This window comes from Palaemon carinicauda, chromosome 7 (genome assembly GCF_036898095.1).
Source record: "Palaemon carinicauda isolate YSFRI2023 chromosome 7, ASM3689809v2, whole genome shotgun sequence".
Taxonomy (NCBI): domain Eukaryota; kingdom Metazoa; phylum Arthropoda; class Malacostraca; order Decapoda; family Palaemonidae; genus Palaemon; species Palaemon carinicauda.
The window spans coordinates 14,817,853-14,836,563 of NC_090731.1; the positions used below are offsets into that span (position 1 = coordinate 14,817,853).

The 18,711-nt window shown below is 34.7% G+C and overlaps 1 protein-coding gene across 2 annotated transcripts; it reads right to left on the bottom strand.

The window, feature by feature from the left end:
- Nucleotides 1–875: 875 nt before the first annotated feature.
- LOC137643866 (transient receptor potential channel pyrexia-like) lies at nt 876–14,377 on the bottom strand. Of its 2 annotated transcripts, XM_068376597.1 has the most exons (4): nt 13,950–14,377; nt 7,221–7,388; nt 5,169–5,327; nt 877–4,490 (listed from the first exon to the last, which is right to left on the bottom strand). In XM_068376597.1, exons 2-4 carry the CDS (start codon nt 7,368–7,370, stop codon nt 2,196–2,198), a joined length of 2,604 nt encoding a protein of 867 aa, XP_068232698.1. In that variant the 5' UTR covers nt 7,371–7,388; nt 13,950–14,377; the 3' UTR covers nt 877–2,195. The 2 variants fall into 2 exon arrangements, with proteins under 2 accessions (XP_068232699.1, XP_068232698.1); XM_068376598.1 differs by lacking the exon at nt 13,950–14,377 and having other exon boundaries at nt 876–4,490; nt 7,221–7,383.
- Between the last annotated feature and the right edge of the window lie 4,334 nt (nt 14,378–18,711).

An 18,711-nucleotide genomic window follows, 5' to 3' on the forward strand; every position in this document is an offset into this window, starting at 1 on the left:
CTAAAACCCTTCCACGACTCAATAATTAATCCCTAAAAGTTTCACTACTCTGTGATTAAGATTATGACCAGGAAGTTGTTCACAATCAAACGAACAAACAGACAAACAGGGGTGAAAACATAACTTCCTCACAACTTCGTTGGCGGAGGTAAATATTCTTTAATAACCTCACTGTATTTCTTACTTCCAGATCCTATAGCTTCCTAGAAAAACTCTTTAGTAATTCGTCCTATTCAAATTATTGACTCTTTGTTTATCTTCACTATAGATTCTCGCCTTTTCTTCCCACTTGGTTTGAACAACTTCCTCACAACTTCGTTGGCGGAGGTAAATATTCTTCGTTAACCTTGCTGTCTTTCTTACTTCCATTTCCTGTAGCTTCCTAGAAAAACTCTTTAGTTTATCTTCCCTATAGATTCTCGCCTTTTCTTCCCACTTGGTTTGGACAATGAATGTTCAACTGTCACATGTCTTATTCCCCTATACTCTTTATTCTCATGTAATTACTAAAATCAATATGATACATATCTCACATCCATTTTAAATCTCCATAACGTGATTTCACTGGTTCTCTTGCTTGAGGGTACACTCAGGCAAACTATTCTATCTAATTTCTCTTCCTCTTGTTATGTTAGTGTTTTTTATATTTTATATAGGAAATATTTATTTTAGTGTTGTTACCGTTCTTAAAATGATTTATTTTGCCTTGTTTCCTTTCCTCACTGGGATATTTTCCTTGTTGGTGCCCCTGGGCTTATAGCATCATGCATTTCCAACTAGGGCTGAAGCTTGGCAAGTAATAATAGTAATAAAGCTCAATTAAAGTATATTTTATTTACAAACAACGAAGAGAAAAACACGTAGTAATGTCAATAGGAAGTCTTGATGATATATTCGTGCAATAGTGCCTTACATCTTCTAGGTATTTTATACAAGAAAATATTTGCCTATTAGCAGATCATGTGATGTGAAAATTCATAACAATAGCATTTTGAGAGAAACAAATAACATTCTTAAGATTAACAGGGTTCCAAATAAAAAATAGCTAAGAATAATATCGGTCAAACGGAAATTATTTGTTATATACTTATAAGATTTTCAAAAAACGATGTATATTGAATCATATACACGAGGGTTCTCAGTGAAGGTATGTAAATAAAATAAGTTTCATTTATTCTATACATATATTTGAAGGATGAGTTTTTTGGTACGTATTTGGCACACTTTCATCAAGGTCTGGATACGTATGTATGGATGTATGCATAATTGTCATGGATTAGATACCTGAATTACACGTAAATAATGTTCATAGCTTCAACAATTGCCTTTATACCTAAGATAGGTTCTGGAGAGCACTGGATAAAATCTACCCCGGAAGAAACATTACGTAAAAGAGTGGAAGTTAACGAGTTCATACACCAGATATAATAATACACCATAACAGTTATTTAGAATAATGTATCATAATACTTTGTTGTTAATGAAAATAAGATACTACTATGCAAACTTTTCTTTTCTAAACATTACAGTACATTGTTAAAAATTTGCAGTAAAAACGGTAGAAATCCGGGAATAAATGTTGCCAGATATATACCGTTTTAAAAACGATTATCTGGACGTTAAGGAGTGATATTATGGTCACCAACCCGTAAAAATATAATAACAAAGGTCAAAATAACGGTTGCCTGTATTTATTGAAATACGGCTGAGAATAATATATTTTTAGTCTTGCTTTCAGAATTATTTGTAACTGTGAATTCTGACTTTTCTATGGCTCTGTAGCTTTTCAGAGCCTGTAATATTGTGCTAAGGTTAATTCTGATGTTTTTACGGTTCTATGTAGCTTTTCAGAACCTGTAATGTTGTGCCAAGGTTAATTTTGATGTGTCTACGGCTTTCTGTAACTTTTCGGCCTGTAATGCTGTGCTAAAGTTGATTCTGACATTTCCACGGCTCTCTGGAGCTTTTCAGAGTTTGTAATGTTGTGCTAAGATTAATTCTGACATTTCCACGGCTCTCTGGAGCTTTTTATAGTCTGTAATGCTATGCTAAGATTAATTCTGACATTTTTGCGGTTCTCTGTAGCTTTCCAGAGTCTGTAATGTTGTGCGAAGGTTAATCTGGAGAATTTCCGATTAAAATTACGGTTTTTTAACAGTGTATACTTGCACACCATCGAGTGGTTTTCAAGTCATTCATTTGGGACCTTTTTGCATCAGATAGTTATGTAAATTCTGGTTCTGTTGAACCTGTTGCTGAAGCTGCATTGCCAATTGAATCAAATGATTATTGGTCCTTCGCTCCGCGAGATCCAACTGTTTCTTTATGTCATTACATGTTTCAGCAATACCTCTAAAGTTGACTTTTTGAGTCCTGCGATCGCTCGAGTATCTTATGTGAAAGGACCTCAGTCGGTCAGCTATGTCTTCATCAGCATCAGTTGGAAAATCCTCTGGTTTTTCGCAGCTTCCAAGAGTTATGGCCTCTCTGATGTTCTCATCTGGTATTGTTCTCATGTACTTGTTCTTTCTGAATTCTTTGTTGGGTAGAACAGTAAGCGTCGATTTGATGCTCAGTCGGGATTTTAATAGCGACCGAAGTTTTCTTGGGAAGAACTTTATTTTGTATGTGAATTCAAGAAGCCTCTCAAATGCCATGAGATAAGAAGCTTGCTTCACCAGTCTTTTAATCTTTCCTTGTCTCTTCAGATCTGGAATATCATTGACAGCCAAACCAATGAGGAGATTAGACATTATAATAGTTGTCATGAATAAGAAAATACTCAGGAAAATCAGGCAATAAACGTTAAAAGGAGTTCCTTCCTTATCAATAAACTCACTGTAAGCTATTTCTCCCGTCATCATCATCAGCGTCTTTACAAAGCTATGATTATAGTCAGCAAATATGGGCAACCTTTGGAAAAGGACATGAAACCCAAGAGAAAACCCAAGAAGAAGACTCAGAAAAGCAAGTAAGAATTTGCAAACTGATTTACCCACTTTGCTGAACATCAAAATATAAGCTCCTAATGTTGGGAAACGACCCAACAGCATCATGAGCTCCACCCATCCCAGAACTACCGACATGCTAGCAATTCCTCTTTCGAATGACAATTCTGCTTTTCCATCAGGGGGATTAGTAACATGATCTGTTATCTTACCTGGAACTACGAACACAACAATTGCAGAGCTCACCATTGCCGTGAGCCGAGTATAAGTTTCCCACTGAGTCAAATATTTCTTATAGTTAGCAAAAGTCACAACAACCCCGGGTCCAACTATGAGGAGTAAAAAGATAATGTGCAAAATCTTGAAAAAGAGAAAAGCCCTTGGAGATTCTGTCCAGTCTTTCGGATTTGCTCCAAAAGTCACCATAACAAAAGATGTGTGAAGTATAAGGTACAGGAAATATTGAACAACATTTGAATAAAAAATCTTCCTTATGCGACACCATTTGATGTACAAGAAGCTTTCAATCAGTGGATGTTTTATGAGAGGCTCCATCGGTGTACCTGATAGTTCAGAGACGAAAGAACACTGTATCTTATCTTTTTCTTGTGACATGAGAACCGAATAGTCGAAAGTGATGCTAAAGTCCGGGTCATGCTGAGGCTTCTTTGATAGTTTAACACCAGCATCGAAGAGATCTCTCAGGAGTTGCATAGCATTCGGCAGTTTCTCAATGGCAATTTCTACATTAGATATACCGTTTTTATCAACATTTGTCAACCTTTCTCCATGCTCAATAAGAACTTTGCAGCAATCAATAGAAGGTGTTTCGACTGCATAATAAAACGGATGGTAGCCACTGTTATCTGTTGAAGAGATGAGATGTCCTACAAGCCCTGTGTTGAACAAGTGACGGAGCGTTATAGGACATCCTGATTTACACGCAGCGTGCAATGCAGTCTCACCTCCATGCGTCGCTTTTGTTGGGTCGGCTCCATTATTGAGCAAGAATTTTGCAACATGGGAGAGCCCACTGCGGCATACTATTATCAGTGGTGTCTCCCCAAATTGATTCGGGTGATTGACGTTGGCATGGAATGTGTAAATACACTGAATCGCTCTTAATATGATGCTCTCGTTAGGTACGCTATTATCCCCTGAAAGAACTGCATGATAGATACTATGCCCTTCAAGTTTTTCCAGATGTTTCATGTACTTGGGTAAATTTTTATCTGACAACAGCTCTTTCAGGATAGAAAGATCTCTTTTTGAAGCCGCCACATGGAAAACAGTTTGATTATCACCATCCCTAACAAGCAGATCAGGTTGATATTTCAGCAGTAGATTAGTAGAAACCCTATCACCAATTCTAATAGCAATATGTAGTGGATTTTCTATTGCTATGCCGGTAACATTACTGGGAGGTTGATTCAGCTTGTCAGGGGATGCTCCGAGCTGCAGAAGCTCTTCAACTCCATCGTGCCATTTCTCTTTCACTGCGACATGAAGCGCAGTATTGCCGAGGCTGTCGTGGGAGTCTATCTGTCGAAATGAATAATTACTTATATGATAATACTCTTTAGACAAAAATAGATTACAACATAGTGATATAAGGGGCAATGCCAATGGTCTATCGGCTCTTGAAGTCTACATTAAATGCAGATTGTAACCAGATATTTCAAAGGTATAGCTCATATTTTGAATGCTATAGTTTTTTAACACAAATCATTAATATTTTTCTTTTTATATTTCTTAATCCTTTCTTTATATAGGCTTTTGAAGTCTATCTTAAATGCAGATTGTAACCAGATATTTCATATTTTGAAAGCTATATTTTTTAACACAAATCATTAATATTTTCTTTTATATTTCTTAATCCTTTCTTTATATAAGCTCTTGAAATCTATATTAAATGCAGATTGTAACCAGATATTTCAAAGTTATAGTTCATATTTTGAATGCTATAGTTTTTCAACACATATCATTAATATTTTTCTTTTTATATTTCTTAATCCTTTCTTTATATAAGCTCTTGAAGTCTATATTAAATGCAGATTGTAACCAGATATTTCAAAGGTATAGTTCATATTTTGAATGCTATAGTTTTTTAACACATATCATTAATATTCTCTTTTATATTTCTTAATCCTTTCTACTGTATATCATTTCAAGGAAAGTTCTGGATTACTTGAAGTCGAATATTATTGATAAACTACTTACCTTTGCTCCTCGAGTGATGAGCACCTGAAGCACATCAAGGTGCTTCATATGACATGCTGCATGTAAAGGCGTCAATCCACCGTATGAAGAATTGTTGATGGATTCTCCTAATTGATCCAAAATAGCCTCTACATCTTTAACGTTACCAGCATGAATCGCCTGTAAGAAAATAACTTTGTGATGTAATACACAATTGCCTATTGAGAGAGTAGACTTTTAACACGAAATATCTATAGGGTCAGATGGTCATCTTAAATACTAGTTTACTTTTTTTTTCCATAAGGTCCGCCTTGTAAATTGAATTGTTTATACTTTTAAATATTTAACAGGATCACAGCAGCTGACCTGATCGTTTTTCATTTTTAAATTTTATAGTTATTAATATAATTACAAGCTATTATTACAAGCTAGGCTATAACCCTAGTTGGAAAAGCAAGATTATATAAGCCCAAGGGCTCCAACAGGGAAAAATAGCCTAGTGAGGCAAGGAAACAATAAGATAAATAAACTACAAGATAAGAAAAAACAATCAAAATGAAATTCTTGAAGGACAGTAACAACTTTGAATTACTGTAGATCCTTCAAAAAACAAGATGAAGAGAAATAGGATAGAACAGCATACCAGAGTATACCTTCAAGCAAGAAAACTCTAATCCAAGACAGTGGAAGGCCATGGTACAGAAAACAATGTTTTGGTTTTTGGAGTGTCCTCCCACAAGAGCTGCTTATCATACCTAAAAACTCTCTTCTACCCTTACCAAGAGGAAAGTACCCACTGGACAATTACAGTGCAGTACTTAACCCCATGAGCGAAGAAGAATTGTTTGGTAATCTCAGTGTTGTCAGGTGTATGAGGACGGAGGAGAACGTGGTAATAATAAGCCAGACTATTCGGTGTATGTTTAGGCAAAGTGAAAATGAGCCGTAACCAGAGAGAGGGATCCAATGTAGTACTGTCTGGCCAGTCAAAGGACCCAATAACTCTCTAGCAGTAGTATTACAATGGGTGGCTAGTCCCCTGGTCAAATACAGTGTATGAACAAGTTTCAATCTGCTTTATGGAAGTGCTGTTCTAGAAATGAAAGCAGATCCTTCGGTAGTTTTATATGAATAATCTTCAATCTGCCATTCACTTCACCAAAGTTTAAAGAGTTTTGTAATATAAATGGTATACAACATACATTTTCTGCGAAGTGACATCTATCAATAAATGACGAAGCAGAAATATTTGTTCAAATCTATAAGCGTTATGGAGGATTAATTTTTGTTTTATTTTTATTTATTTTTTGTTGTTTGCCAAATCCAGAGAGAGAGAGAGAGAGAGAGAGAGAGAGAGAGAGAGAGAGATAGAGAGAGAGAGAGAGAGGTAGTTAGTGTATTGATTGTTTGTTGTGAGAAAGACTGTTGGTATAACTGAGATTGTTTGTTTATGTTTTTAGCCAAAACTTGAATCAGATCTGTGGATTAAGATTTTCCCGGTGATCCAGATTCAGATTACTACCAGGATTCTCTTTAGACTTGTTAACTCAATAAACAATCAAACAAATACTATTTGTTCAAATGTGTTACATTTTGAAGCCTCAAAAAGCTAAGTAAGTTAGAGAATGACAGGAAGAACATAGATGTAAGGTTTTTGGCAGCATTTGCACAAGTGAAACAAGTTCATTATTGACTGTGGTTGTTTAGTAGCACTAACCGTAGCATAATATGAGATCATTCATTTTCTTAGGACAAATGACCCGTATGGGGCAAGCAGTATTTATAAAAATAGTACTTCCATCTTATTTATCTTCCTCTTATTTTTTTATGTTTTTATAATTCATATATGAAATATTCATTTCAATTGTTGTTACTGTTCTTAAACTATTATATTTTAATTGTTAATTACTTCTCTTATTTCCTTGTTTCATTTCCTCACTGGTCTGTTTTCCCTTGGGCTGATAGCATTCTGCTTTTCCAACTAGGGCTGTAGCTCAGCTAATGATAATAATGATAATAATAATAATGAACTTGATTTTCAAGCAATAGAAGAAGAAACATTGGCATACTTACAGCGAACAAGAGAGGAACGCTTTCATGCTTCACCCATTCAACGGAAGTTTTACGATCAGCCGAAGATTTGGGCTCATCCCCAGATGGAGCTGCAGATTCATCCTCCATCTCGAGGTAAGCATCGTTTACGTAGTTCACCTCATCCTCCATTGTCCTGTGACCCTGAAACTGATATAATCAACGATCATTAAAAATCTTAATTACAAAAGCACTCTGAGGGGCAGTTTATTTATCGAAACAAGCGTGCCTTTCCCATAATTAATTAATCATTTCCACCTCTTTGCGTAGCAGTTTAAAATCCCGGCAAGTTTCATTACTTTACGAATGAAATTGTGGCCGTATGGTTGATGACCAGAATTTGACCTTTTCCTTGACCTTGACCTAGGATTTGACCTTTACCTTCGACCTTAACGTGTATTGATTGGCGTGGATGTTCATACATTCAAATATGAACCAGGTTTGAAGGCTCTTTGCCAACGATGTCCAAACTTATGGCTTCCAAAATTTGATAATTTACAGCTTTTTACATAACAGTTAATCCATGCAAGTTTCATTACTTTACGGTTAAAATTGTGGCCAGGAAGTTGTTCACACACACAAACAAACACACAAACAGTGTGTAAAACATAACCTCCTTCCAATTTCGTTGGCGGAGATAAAAATCGGTCATTATAGATGTTAAAGATCCATTGTAGAAATATAGTTATGAAAGGTTATGAACTTCGGCTTTTCTTGGTGTTAATATCATTACTATTTGTTGAGAGAGCTGAGAAAGCTTTGCCATATGGGCGGCTGGCGACGGCGAGTACTGCTGCAGAAGAAGCAAGGCTGGTAGTACGGTACGGTACGGAATGTTTTTCCGTACTCCGTACCTGGCTAAAATACCGTACCGTAATTTCGTACCGTACTATCAATAATTTTTCCGTACCGTACAGTACGGAAAAAATACCGTACCGTAATTCCGTACCTTTACCGTACTAATATGGCTGCTGCTGCTAATGATATTTGTAGTAATATTTAATACTGTTCCTTTGTTTTTAATACAAGACCAAGAGTATTCACTTTTGGATTCATAAAACATGTTTTGCCATGAAACTATACCATATATTTAGTACATGAAATATAGTGTATGAAATATTATTCAAAATATTTCCCAGTACTATGACTCTTTGGATAATAATAATAATATTGTTGAAACCACCACTTCCTCTTTTATGGATTTTATTATGAAAAAAATATACAATAATCTAACCATTAATAGAACATTGCCTGATGTTACCATGTAATAATATAAACTAATTTTTTTCTCAACATTCAAAAGTTACGATGAAATAAAATAAAATACATTTTTTTTTTCTCGACATTGATAAACTAAAGTTACGATGTAAGAAAATAAACTAAATATTTTTTCTCAACATTCATAAACTAAAGTTAAGATGTAATAAAATAAACTAAATCTTTTTTCTCGACATTGATAAAATAAAGCTTGTAGCCTAGGCTATAGGAAAATACCTTCCAATAGCAACTTCTTTTAACCAAACATATGAGTTCAAATTGATTATGTATTGCATCTTAGAAACATAATGGCATCTATTATATCATCCTTCATAGGGCTTTTCTAGGGGAAGACTCTTCCGAAGCATAATATAGGATTATATTTGTGATGCTTCAAAGTTTTGTTGGTATTACTTCAAGAATTAGACACAGACGTCACATGTTAATTAAGGAATCAACACATGCATAGTATATTACAAACTGAAATATAAAATACCTTAGTATTCTACAAGTGAAATCTTTTTTAGTCTAGTCAATTGCTGGTGTCCAAATATGCATTAGCAGTAATTGCGTAGTGATAGATATCCAAGCCTAAGGTAAGGTACGGTACGGAATTTGCCCATTTTTTCGTACCTGAACCGTACCGTACCGTACCTTGGTAAAATTACCGTACCGTAATTCCGTACCGTACTTATAGGCTAAATATCAACCGTACCGTACCGTACTCCGTACCGTACCGTACCGTACGCCAGCCTTGTGCAGAAGGTATGTTTTGAGGGCGTCATAGTAACAGTGAGGGGGGGGGGAGGGAGGCAGGAGGAGCGACTCGAGCAAGTCACTCCGGGGTCACCAATGTGACGAGCCAAGAGTAGGTTGTGACTCAAAAGCGGGATGAAAGCAACTGAGTGACTTTTATTACAGAACATCAGTTTATATATATACATCAATTGCAGGCAATAAGGCCATAACATATAACAGGCTATTTCATGTTCAACCAACAACGGTTTCTGTTAACAGTTAATGGTGAGAAAAACAGACAAGTTGATTCAGGTCTTTATCAGTGCGAGGGGAGAGCGAAGATACAAAGGAGACTATATACAAAAAAGAGAAATGTCGTTACTATGTACGATCATGTGATACATGGTTGGTACAGCGCTATCAATAATTTCCTAGCATTCGTACCATTATTGTTTTGATTAATTTTGTTAATATTGACTATCATCATTAATCTAATCTTTATCATTATAAGGGCGAGGGTTTGGGGGAGCCTATAGGTCTATCTGCTGAGTCATCAGCAGCCATTGCCTGGCCCTCCTTGGTCCTAGCTTAGGTGGAGAGGTCCCCTTTGTTTTTGTTTTGTTTCATTGTTGATGTCGGCTACCCCTCAAAATTGGGGGAAGTGCCTTTGGTATATGGATATGGATGGATATATATATATATATATATATATATATATATATATATATATATATATATATATATATATATATATATAGATAGATAGATAGATAGATAGATAGATATATATATATATATATATATATATATATATATATATATATATATATATATATACATATGTATATATATGTATTCATATATATATATATATATATATATATATATATATATATATATGGTCAGTCTCTCTCTCTCTCTCTCTCTCTCTCTCTCTCTCTCTCTCTCTCTCTATATATATATATATATATATATATATATATATATATATATATATATATATATATATATATGGTCAGAGACTAGGGCATTGCCCTACTTGATAGGGCAATGTCACTGTCCCTTGCGTCTGCCATTCATGATTTACCTTTAAACCGTTAAACCTTTAAACCTTAATTGTTATTAGAAATTGCATAAAATTAGCATCTAATACTTTGCACTCCTATACACCTCACCCCTTCCCCCACCACAAATCATAATGGGAAGTTATTGCTAAAGAACAGGTTTTTTATGACTTGAGAGAGAGAGAGAGAGAGAGAGAGAGAGAGAGACTCTGTCTATAATATGTCCCCATTCAAGCAAACCTGAATCATGAAATAGATAGAATTAAACAACATTTTCCTCTGTCGTACTTTCTCTTCTGGTTCCTGGTTCCTGGTTCCTTATTGCTCACTCCGCAAAATAAGTTTGCGGGCACTCTATCTCTTTATAGATAGGTGCAAAGATTCTAAGCTTATTCTTATTATTGTTATTAAGTTTATATCATCTGCGCCTTAAATAAAATAATATCATAATGAGGTTCTCAATCTTTACTTTTATTCCCTTTTACTTCTGTCTCTTCCTCTTCTCCTTATTCTTCTTCTTTAGCGTTGCCAAGTGACCTCTAGCGCAGCTCATCTTCACTTCGCCGAGTCCCCAAAAAGGAGAGAAGAAGCGACGAAGGTAAAAACCGGTTTTCTACTCATGAGACTCTTATGGTTTTCTATGTCTACTTATGTGAGTTCCTTCGCCAATAGAAGATTCTGTATTATGTTTATGCTGGAAGTTATATAAAAACCTACAAAGAGTTCTCTTGCTTGAGGGTACACTCGGGCATGCTATTCTATCTTATTTCTTTTACTCTTGTTTAGGTAAAGTTTTTTTTTATAGTTTATATAGGAAATATTTCTTTTAATATTGTTGATGTTCTTAAAATATTTCATTTTTCCTTGCTTTCTCTCCTCACTTTGCTTTTTTCCCTTTTGGGTCCCCTGGGCTTACAGCATCTTGCTTTTGCAACTAGGTTAGTAGCTTAGCTGAAAATAATAATAATAATAATAATAATAATAATGATAATAATCTGAATTTTAAAACAAAATAGATTTAAAATCTGGTTGGTAGTCGAGATTGGAAAATAAATAAACAAAAAGCAACGAAGCAATGAATTACAAAAAAAAAAAAAAAATGTTTTGGAGTTTTTTTTTTTCTTTCTTTTTTGACAACACCAACGGGGTCTTGATATTGTCAGTTGATTTAGACATATAAAAAGATGAATAAGGAAATAGATAAATGAATAGATGAATGAATAAGAAGTAAAGAATGTTATTTTTCGGTTTAAAATTGTATTTTTTAAATCACTTTATACCTGAGTTGAAAGAAATATAAAAAGAGTAAACAAGAAGAATACGCCAATTCACTGGTCGGAAAACACGAGAATTTCGTAGAGAGAGAGAGAGAGAGAGAGAGAGAGAGAGAGAGAGAGAGAGAGAGAGAGAGAGAGAGAGAGAGAGAGAGTATTCGTCTTTGCAGTAGTGTTAAACAAGATGAGTAGGTTAGTACAGAGGTCGGAAAATATTACTTCACTTATCTTTGAAAGCGTTCAAGATATCCTGAGAAAATTTCGTAGAGAGAGAGAGAGAGAGAGAGATTGCGTGTTGTTCGTCTTTGGTGTAGTGTACAGCATGAGTCTCTACCACACGGAAAAGTGACCTTTCATTCTTGGCCTGGGGGAATAACTAACTGAAGCGCCTGAGGCGCCAGTTGTGGCCTCTTAAGACGGTCGAACGGTTCGTCAAACGCGGTTCGATAGACAGGGGTTTGAAGTGATGTTCGAACGTGTGAACGGGGGTATTTGGTTGTCGAACTGTTCGAAGAAAGTGTTTGAAGTGATGTTCGAACGTGTCAACGGGGGTATTTGGTTGTTGAACTGTTCGAAGAAAGTGTTTGAAGTGATGTTCGAACGTATGAACGGGGGTATTTGGTTGTCGAACTGTTCGAAGAAAGTCTGTTCTAGCCTGACTTTTGTGTGTGGGGCTTCATTGTCCACAAACCTTATACATTTGTGGCTGACTCCACCTCTTCGAACTGTTCGACAAGCATGTTCGACAACCGGGTTCGACAACTGGGTTCGACGAACCGTTCGACTGTATAAACCCCGCATTAGAAGAACAGAAATACATTCTTGGCCTACTTCAAGAACATGGATTATTCTTTAAGAGTATTATGCAGTCTGGAGGGACGAGTACTTTTCCACGAATAAAGAACGGGTCTTTTCAAGGTGGACAAGCAGTGAACAGATCGACATTGAAGATTGTTTATTCCATTATAAGCAGCGGTGAGAACAATGGCTTTGGATTGTAGTATCTAATTAAACAAGAAGCTGAGAATTGACATATTGACACTTCTTCGCCTTTTCTAAGGCACAGGTCTTCAGAGAGAGATAGAACTACATCGTTGTGGACAAATTATCAAACCAATTGGCCTTCTCTTTATATGAAAACTTAACTTTGTGAGGCCATAATTTTCTTAGCGTTTTGGAGTTTCATCTAAAGCTTTTTGGAATTAATTTTTTTAATGTTTTTCTCCACTATAAATGGTTATTGATAATGATTCAGAAACATTCATATCTGATATGGTACCTACACTGACTTACTACCGTCAAACCACTTCACGGTAACAGAGAGCCACTTCCTGTCAATAGAGAGAGAGAGAGAGAGAGAGAGAGAGAGAGAGAGAGAGAGAGAGAGAATCTAAAAAAAATTTAAATATTTTACTTTAATTTTTCATTACTTCTTATATCGTTTATTTATTTCCTTGTTTCCTTTCCTCGCTGAGCTATTTTTCCCTGTTGGAGCCCTTGCGCTTATAGCATCTTGCTTTTCTAACTAGGGTCGTAGCTTGGCTAATAATGATAATAATAATAATAATAATAATAATAATAACAATAATAATAACAATAAAAATAATAATAATAATAATAATAATAAACGGTTTCTTCTCGATTATGTTGACTATCATCGAATAAGGGCATACGTCTTTTCTTTTTTTTTTTTTTTTTTTTTTTTTTTTTTGCTATAAACAAGTAAATATTATGACTTGTCACTCATTGCTCATCATTTCATTTCATTTATAACTGTGATGGAAAACTGTATACTGAACCCAACTACCACATTCAATGCTTCTTTTAACAAAGGCACATTTCTTTTCTAAAGAAATCTGCTTATACGTGACAGTAAGAGCTTGAGCGAGAGAGAGAGAGAGAGAGAGAGAGAGAGAGAGAGAGAGAGAGAGAGAGAGAGAATAGATATAAAATCTTGAAAAATAACAAATAGTCTACACCGGGAAATAGTGATTTACCAAAAGCCCTACGGTAACATAATAAACAGAATGGCGGGGATTGAAGGGGTGGGGGGGAGGAAAGTTGCACAGACCGGTTGTGAAGAATTCCTTCCTTGATAGATTTCAAGATATCCTAAGTGTGTGTGTGTGCGTGTGTGTGTGTGTGTGTGTCTGTGCGTCTGCATGAGTGTAAGCGTTGGGACTGGGGAGGGTCCAGGGCACTAGAGAGAGAGAGAGAGAGAGAGAGAGAGAGACGTTGCATAAGAGGTAATTGGGTATAGATTTACGACATCACCCACAGGTCTGTCTCAAAGCCTGAGATATACATTTGGGTGTGGAAATTGTTATCACTTTCAGAATATTAATGATATGAGGAAACATATTGCACAGTTTACTTACCGGTAAGCGAAATGTACCACTGAATTTCTTTGCTTTGCAATCACGGAATTTTAATGCTGGAAAGGGCTCGTGTCCACAAAACCATATATAATAGAGTTAATTCCACCGTATCATGTTTAAAATAATTCACTTTTTAACATTGATATACAAGTACACAAAAGCAATTTTATAGCTTTAATTACAGCTTAAAAAGATTTTTCACTTTTTTGTCTTTCACGAATCATGAGCCGACACAATTGGTCAGACAAACACCAGACCATCGAAGCAAGTTCCATCTGATGTTATCTCCTCACAGCTTCCGTCTCTGAAATCTGTAACCAATGTTACTGTCATAACCTCCTACGTCTATTTGCTAGATTCGAGAGCTGTAACCTTCCTCGGACGAGGGCGAATAGGCAATATTCGTACACATGAACTGCCTTCTGCTGTAATCCTTTCCCGCTAAAAACCTGTCTTGCCACCCTGACCTGGAGGTTGCTAGCTACCCGTGAAGTTAGCGAGACGAAAAGTTAGCGTCTTGTCCATTCTTTAGGGGGAAGGAAAATTATGCAAGAATTGGCTGCAATGAAGAGATGCGCACTACCCAAGTCCACAGAGATACAGCATCGCTATGTATCTTTTACACTCGCACAGAGGGACGTTTTGGAAAGGACACTGGGTTAGCTCGAAGGACAGGGCGAATGGGCTCAATCAAAAGCTTGCGTCTCTCCAGTGAAAGAGTTAATCATTGCTATCATTTGTTTCAAATAACTGTCAGCAATCATCTAGTCGATACATGGATCCCAAGGTCTCCACGTTTTTTTTTTTTTTTTTTTTTTTTTTCTTACGAAATAAAAAAAAAATTCCTCTCCTGAAAGTTCTGGTGATGTTCTGCATAATTACAGTAGTTAGCAAATTATCGTGATACCCAATCCGTTCCTGAAAAAAAGAAGAACTTGCGTATTCTATAAAAAGTCTCTAAAATAAATACTGCTTTGTATTCTATAAAATAATCTTCAAAAGAAAAACCGCTTTGTATTCTATGAATAATCTTCGTCAATGAAGGACCCGCTTAGTGTTTTGCTGATAACATTATGACATCTGGCACCAAATTTCATCCTTGAATGTATGCTTATTATATTGTTGACAACAAAACAGTTACTTCAGAGAGAGAGAGAGAGAGAGAGAGAGAGAGAGAGAGAGAGAGAGAGAGAGAGAGAGAGAGATTGATTTCAAGGACCCATGACGTTAATTATATGATACTATAATGAGATTTGACCAGCGTGCAAAAAAGTAATGCCCTAACATTCCCATATTATCTTTTGGGGGTTAATAACAAATAATCTTTCCGGGTTAATAACAAATTATCTTTTGGGGTTGATAACAAATTATCTTTTGGGGTTAATACCAAATTATTTTTTGGGGTTAATACCAATTTATCTTTTAGAGGTCATTACCAAATTATCTTTTAGGGGTTAATACCAAATTATCTTTTGGGGTTAATACCAAACTGTTTTTTGAGGTTTTCTACCAAACTATCTTTTGGGAGTTAATACCAAATGATCTTCTGGGGGTTAATACCAAATTGCTTTTTGAGGGTTTTTACCAAATTATCTTTTGGAGGTTAATACTAAATTATCTTCTGGGGCTTAATACCAAATTGTTTTTTGAGAGTTTTTACCAAATTACCTTTTGGTGGTTAATGCCAAATTATCTTTTGGGGTTTAATACCAAATTACCTTTTGGGGTTAATACCAAATTGTCTTCTGGGGGTTAATACTAAATTATCTTTTGAGGGCTAATACCAAATTATCTTTTGAGGGCTAATACCAAATTATCTTTTAGGGTTAATACCAAATTATTTTTTGCGGTTAATACCAAATTATCTTTTAGGGTTAATACCAAATTATCTTTTGGGGGTTAATATCAAATTATCTTTTGAGTGTTAATACCAAATTATCTTTTGGGGGTTAATACCAAATTATCTTTTGGTGGTTAATACCAAATTATCTTTTAGGGGTTAATACGAAATTTTTTTTAAGGGTTTTTACCAAATTATCTTTTTGGGTTAATACCAAATTATCTTTTGGGGTTTAATACCAAATTATCTTCTAGGGCTTAATACCAAATTATCTTTTAGGGTTAATACCAAATTATCTTTTGGGGGTTAATACCAAATTATCTTCTGGGGCTTAATACCAAATTATCTTTTAGGGTTAATACCAAATTATCATTTGGGGGTTAATACCAAATTATCTCCTGGGGGTTTATACCAAAATATCTTTTGGGGTTGATACCAAATTATCTTTTAGGGTTAATACCAAATTGTTTTTGAGGGTTTTTACCAAATTATCTTTTGGGGGTCAATACCAAATTATCTTTTGGGGGTTATTACCAAATTATTTTCTGGTGGTTAATACCAAATTATCATCTGGGGGTTAATACCAAATTACCTTTAGGGGTTAATACCAAATTATCTTTTGGAGGTTAATGTCAAATTATCTTTTGGGGGTTAATACCAAATTGTTTTTTGAGGGTTTTTATCAAATTATCTTTTGGGGGTTAATACCAAATTGTTTCTTGAGGGTTTTTATCAAATTATCTTTTGGGGGTTAATACCAAAATATCTTTTGTGGTTGATACCAAATTATCGTTTAGGGTTAATACCAAATTATTTTTTGCGGTTAATACCAAATTATCTTTTAGGGTTAATACCAAACTATCTTTTGGTGGTTAATCCCAAATTATCTTCTTAGGGTTACTACCAAATTATCTTTTGGGTGTTAATACCAAATTATCTTCTGGTGGATAATACCAAATTATCTTCTGGGGGTTACTACCAAATTATCTTTTGGGGTTAAAACAGATGTCACGATTCTGAATGAGTGACATTAACGAACATATCATTGGTTTATGAATGTTGAATGGTTATTGGGGTCCTATTAAATAATGTTACCGTCATATCCTATTAAGTCTGTCTGCTAGATTCTAGAGATTTAGAAATCCATACATCTATTTTATCACCATTTTCCTTGAGGGTACACTCGGGCACACTATTCTATCTTAATTCTCTTCCTCTTGTTTTTTAAAAGTTTTTACACCTAATATATAAAAGATCTATATTAATGTTGTTACTGTTCTTAAAATATTTTTTTTAATTGTACATTGCTTCTCTTGTAGTTTATTTATTTCCTTGTTTCCTTTCCTCACTAGGCTAGCATTCTTGTTAGAGCCCTTGGCATTATAACATCTTGCTTTTGCAACTAGAGTTGTAGCTTAGCTGATAATAATAATGATGATAATAATAATAATAATAATAATAATAATAATAATAATAATAATAATAATGATAATAATAATAATAATACTAATAATAATAATAATAATAATAATGTAGATGTAACGTACGTAAGCCTTATAACATCTTGCTTTTCCAACTAGGGTTGTAGCTTAGCTGGTAATAATAATAATAATAATAATAATAATATTAATAATAATAGTACTACTACTACTACTACTACTACTACTACTAATAATAATAATAATAATAATAATAATAATAATAATAATGATAATAATAATAATGCAGATGGAACGTACGCAAACCCTCTAAACCACTTTTTTATACCCGTCTTCAGAACGATGGTAAATGAATAACACTTACTGCCAAATGCAACACAGGAGACATTAAATTGCATGACGTTGCGCAATGCAAACCCCACCAACAGACCATGGCGTAGATTTAGCTGACGAACTCCAGCTCAAACCTTTAATTCAACCCAATTGAACAGTTTTGATGTAAGTCTTGTTTCACTGAGTATATATGACAGATCTATTATGACGTTGTTACTAATCTTAAAATGGTTTATATATTTTACTTATTACTTCTTATATATAGTCTCCTCTCCTCGCTGGGCTATTTTCCTTGTTGGGGCCTCTGGGCTTATAGCATCCTGTTTTTCCAACTAGGGTTGTAGCTTAGTAAGTGATAATAATAATAATAATAATAATAATAATAATAATAATAATAATAAATTATTTCCATATTTCATTTCGTCACTGGTATACTTTGCCTGTTGGAGCTCTAGGTTTGAAGGTTTAAATTCCGCTCATGAATGGCAGGAGCAAGAGACAGTGACATTGCCCTATCGAGCAGGACAATGTCTTAGAGATTGACCATATACACATATAATCAGCACACAAGCCCCCTCGCAATCCAAGCTAGGACCAAGGAGGGCCAGGCAATGGCTGCTAATGACTCAATAGATGGACCAATATGTTCCCTTAAAACCCAAATCCTGAGCTCACAAGGATGGTGAGGTTGCAGCGACCAAAGAAATAGTATCTTGCTTTTCCAACTAGGGTTGTAGCTTAGCTAGTGACCACAATGGAAATACAAGCTATGGTTCTTTCTCGTGGTATTCTTGGCTGTATTATATTCTTGGCTGTATTGTGCAGGAAATGTTGTATGCGTTGTATTCTTGGGTTTAACCATGATCCATATAACAACTGTATTTCGATCTTACTGCTTTGTATATATAACCGTGTAACATGTGCAAATGTGGCGAATAAATCTACCTATCAATCTATCTAATAATAATAATAATAATAATAATAATAATAATAATAATAGTAGTAGTAGTAGTAGTAATAATAATAATAATAATAATAATAATAATAATAATAATAATAATAATAATAATAATAGTTGTAGTAGTAGTAGTAATAATAATAATAATAATAATAATAATAATAATAATAATTCAACCATTCTCCTTATGAT

Coding starts and splice junctions, on each gene's coding strand:
- LOC137643866 (XM_068376598.1), bottom strand. CDS start 7,370: ATGGAGGATGAGGTGAACTACGTAAACGATGCTTACCTCGAGATGGAG. Junction 5,328..7,220: donor GCGTTCCTCTCTTGTTCGCT/GTAAGTATGCCA, acceptor ATTTTCTTACAG/GCGATTCATGCTGGTAACGT. Junction 4,491..5,168: donor TCATCACTCGAGGAGCAAAG/GTAAGTAGTTTA, acceptor TCATTTCGACAG/ATAGACTCCCACGACAGCCT.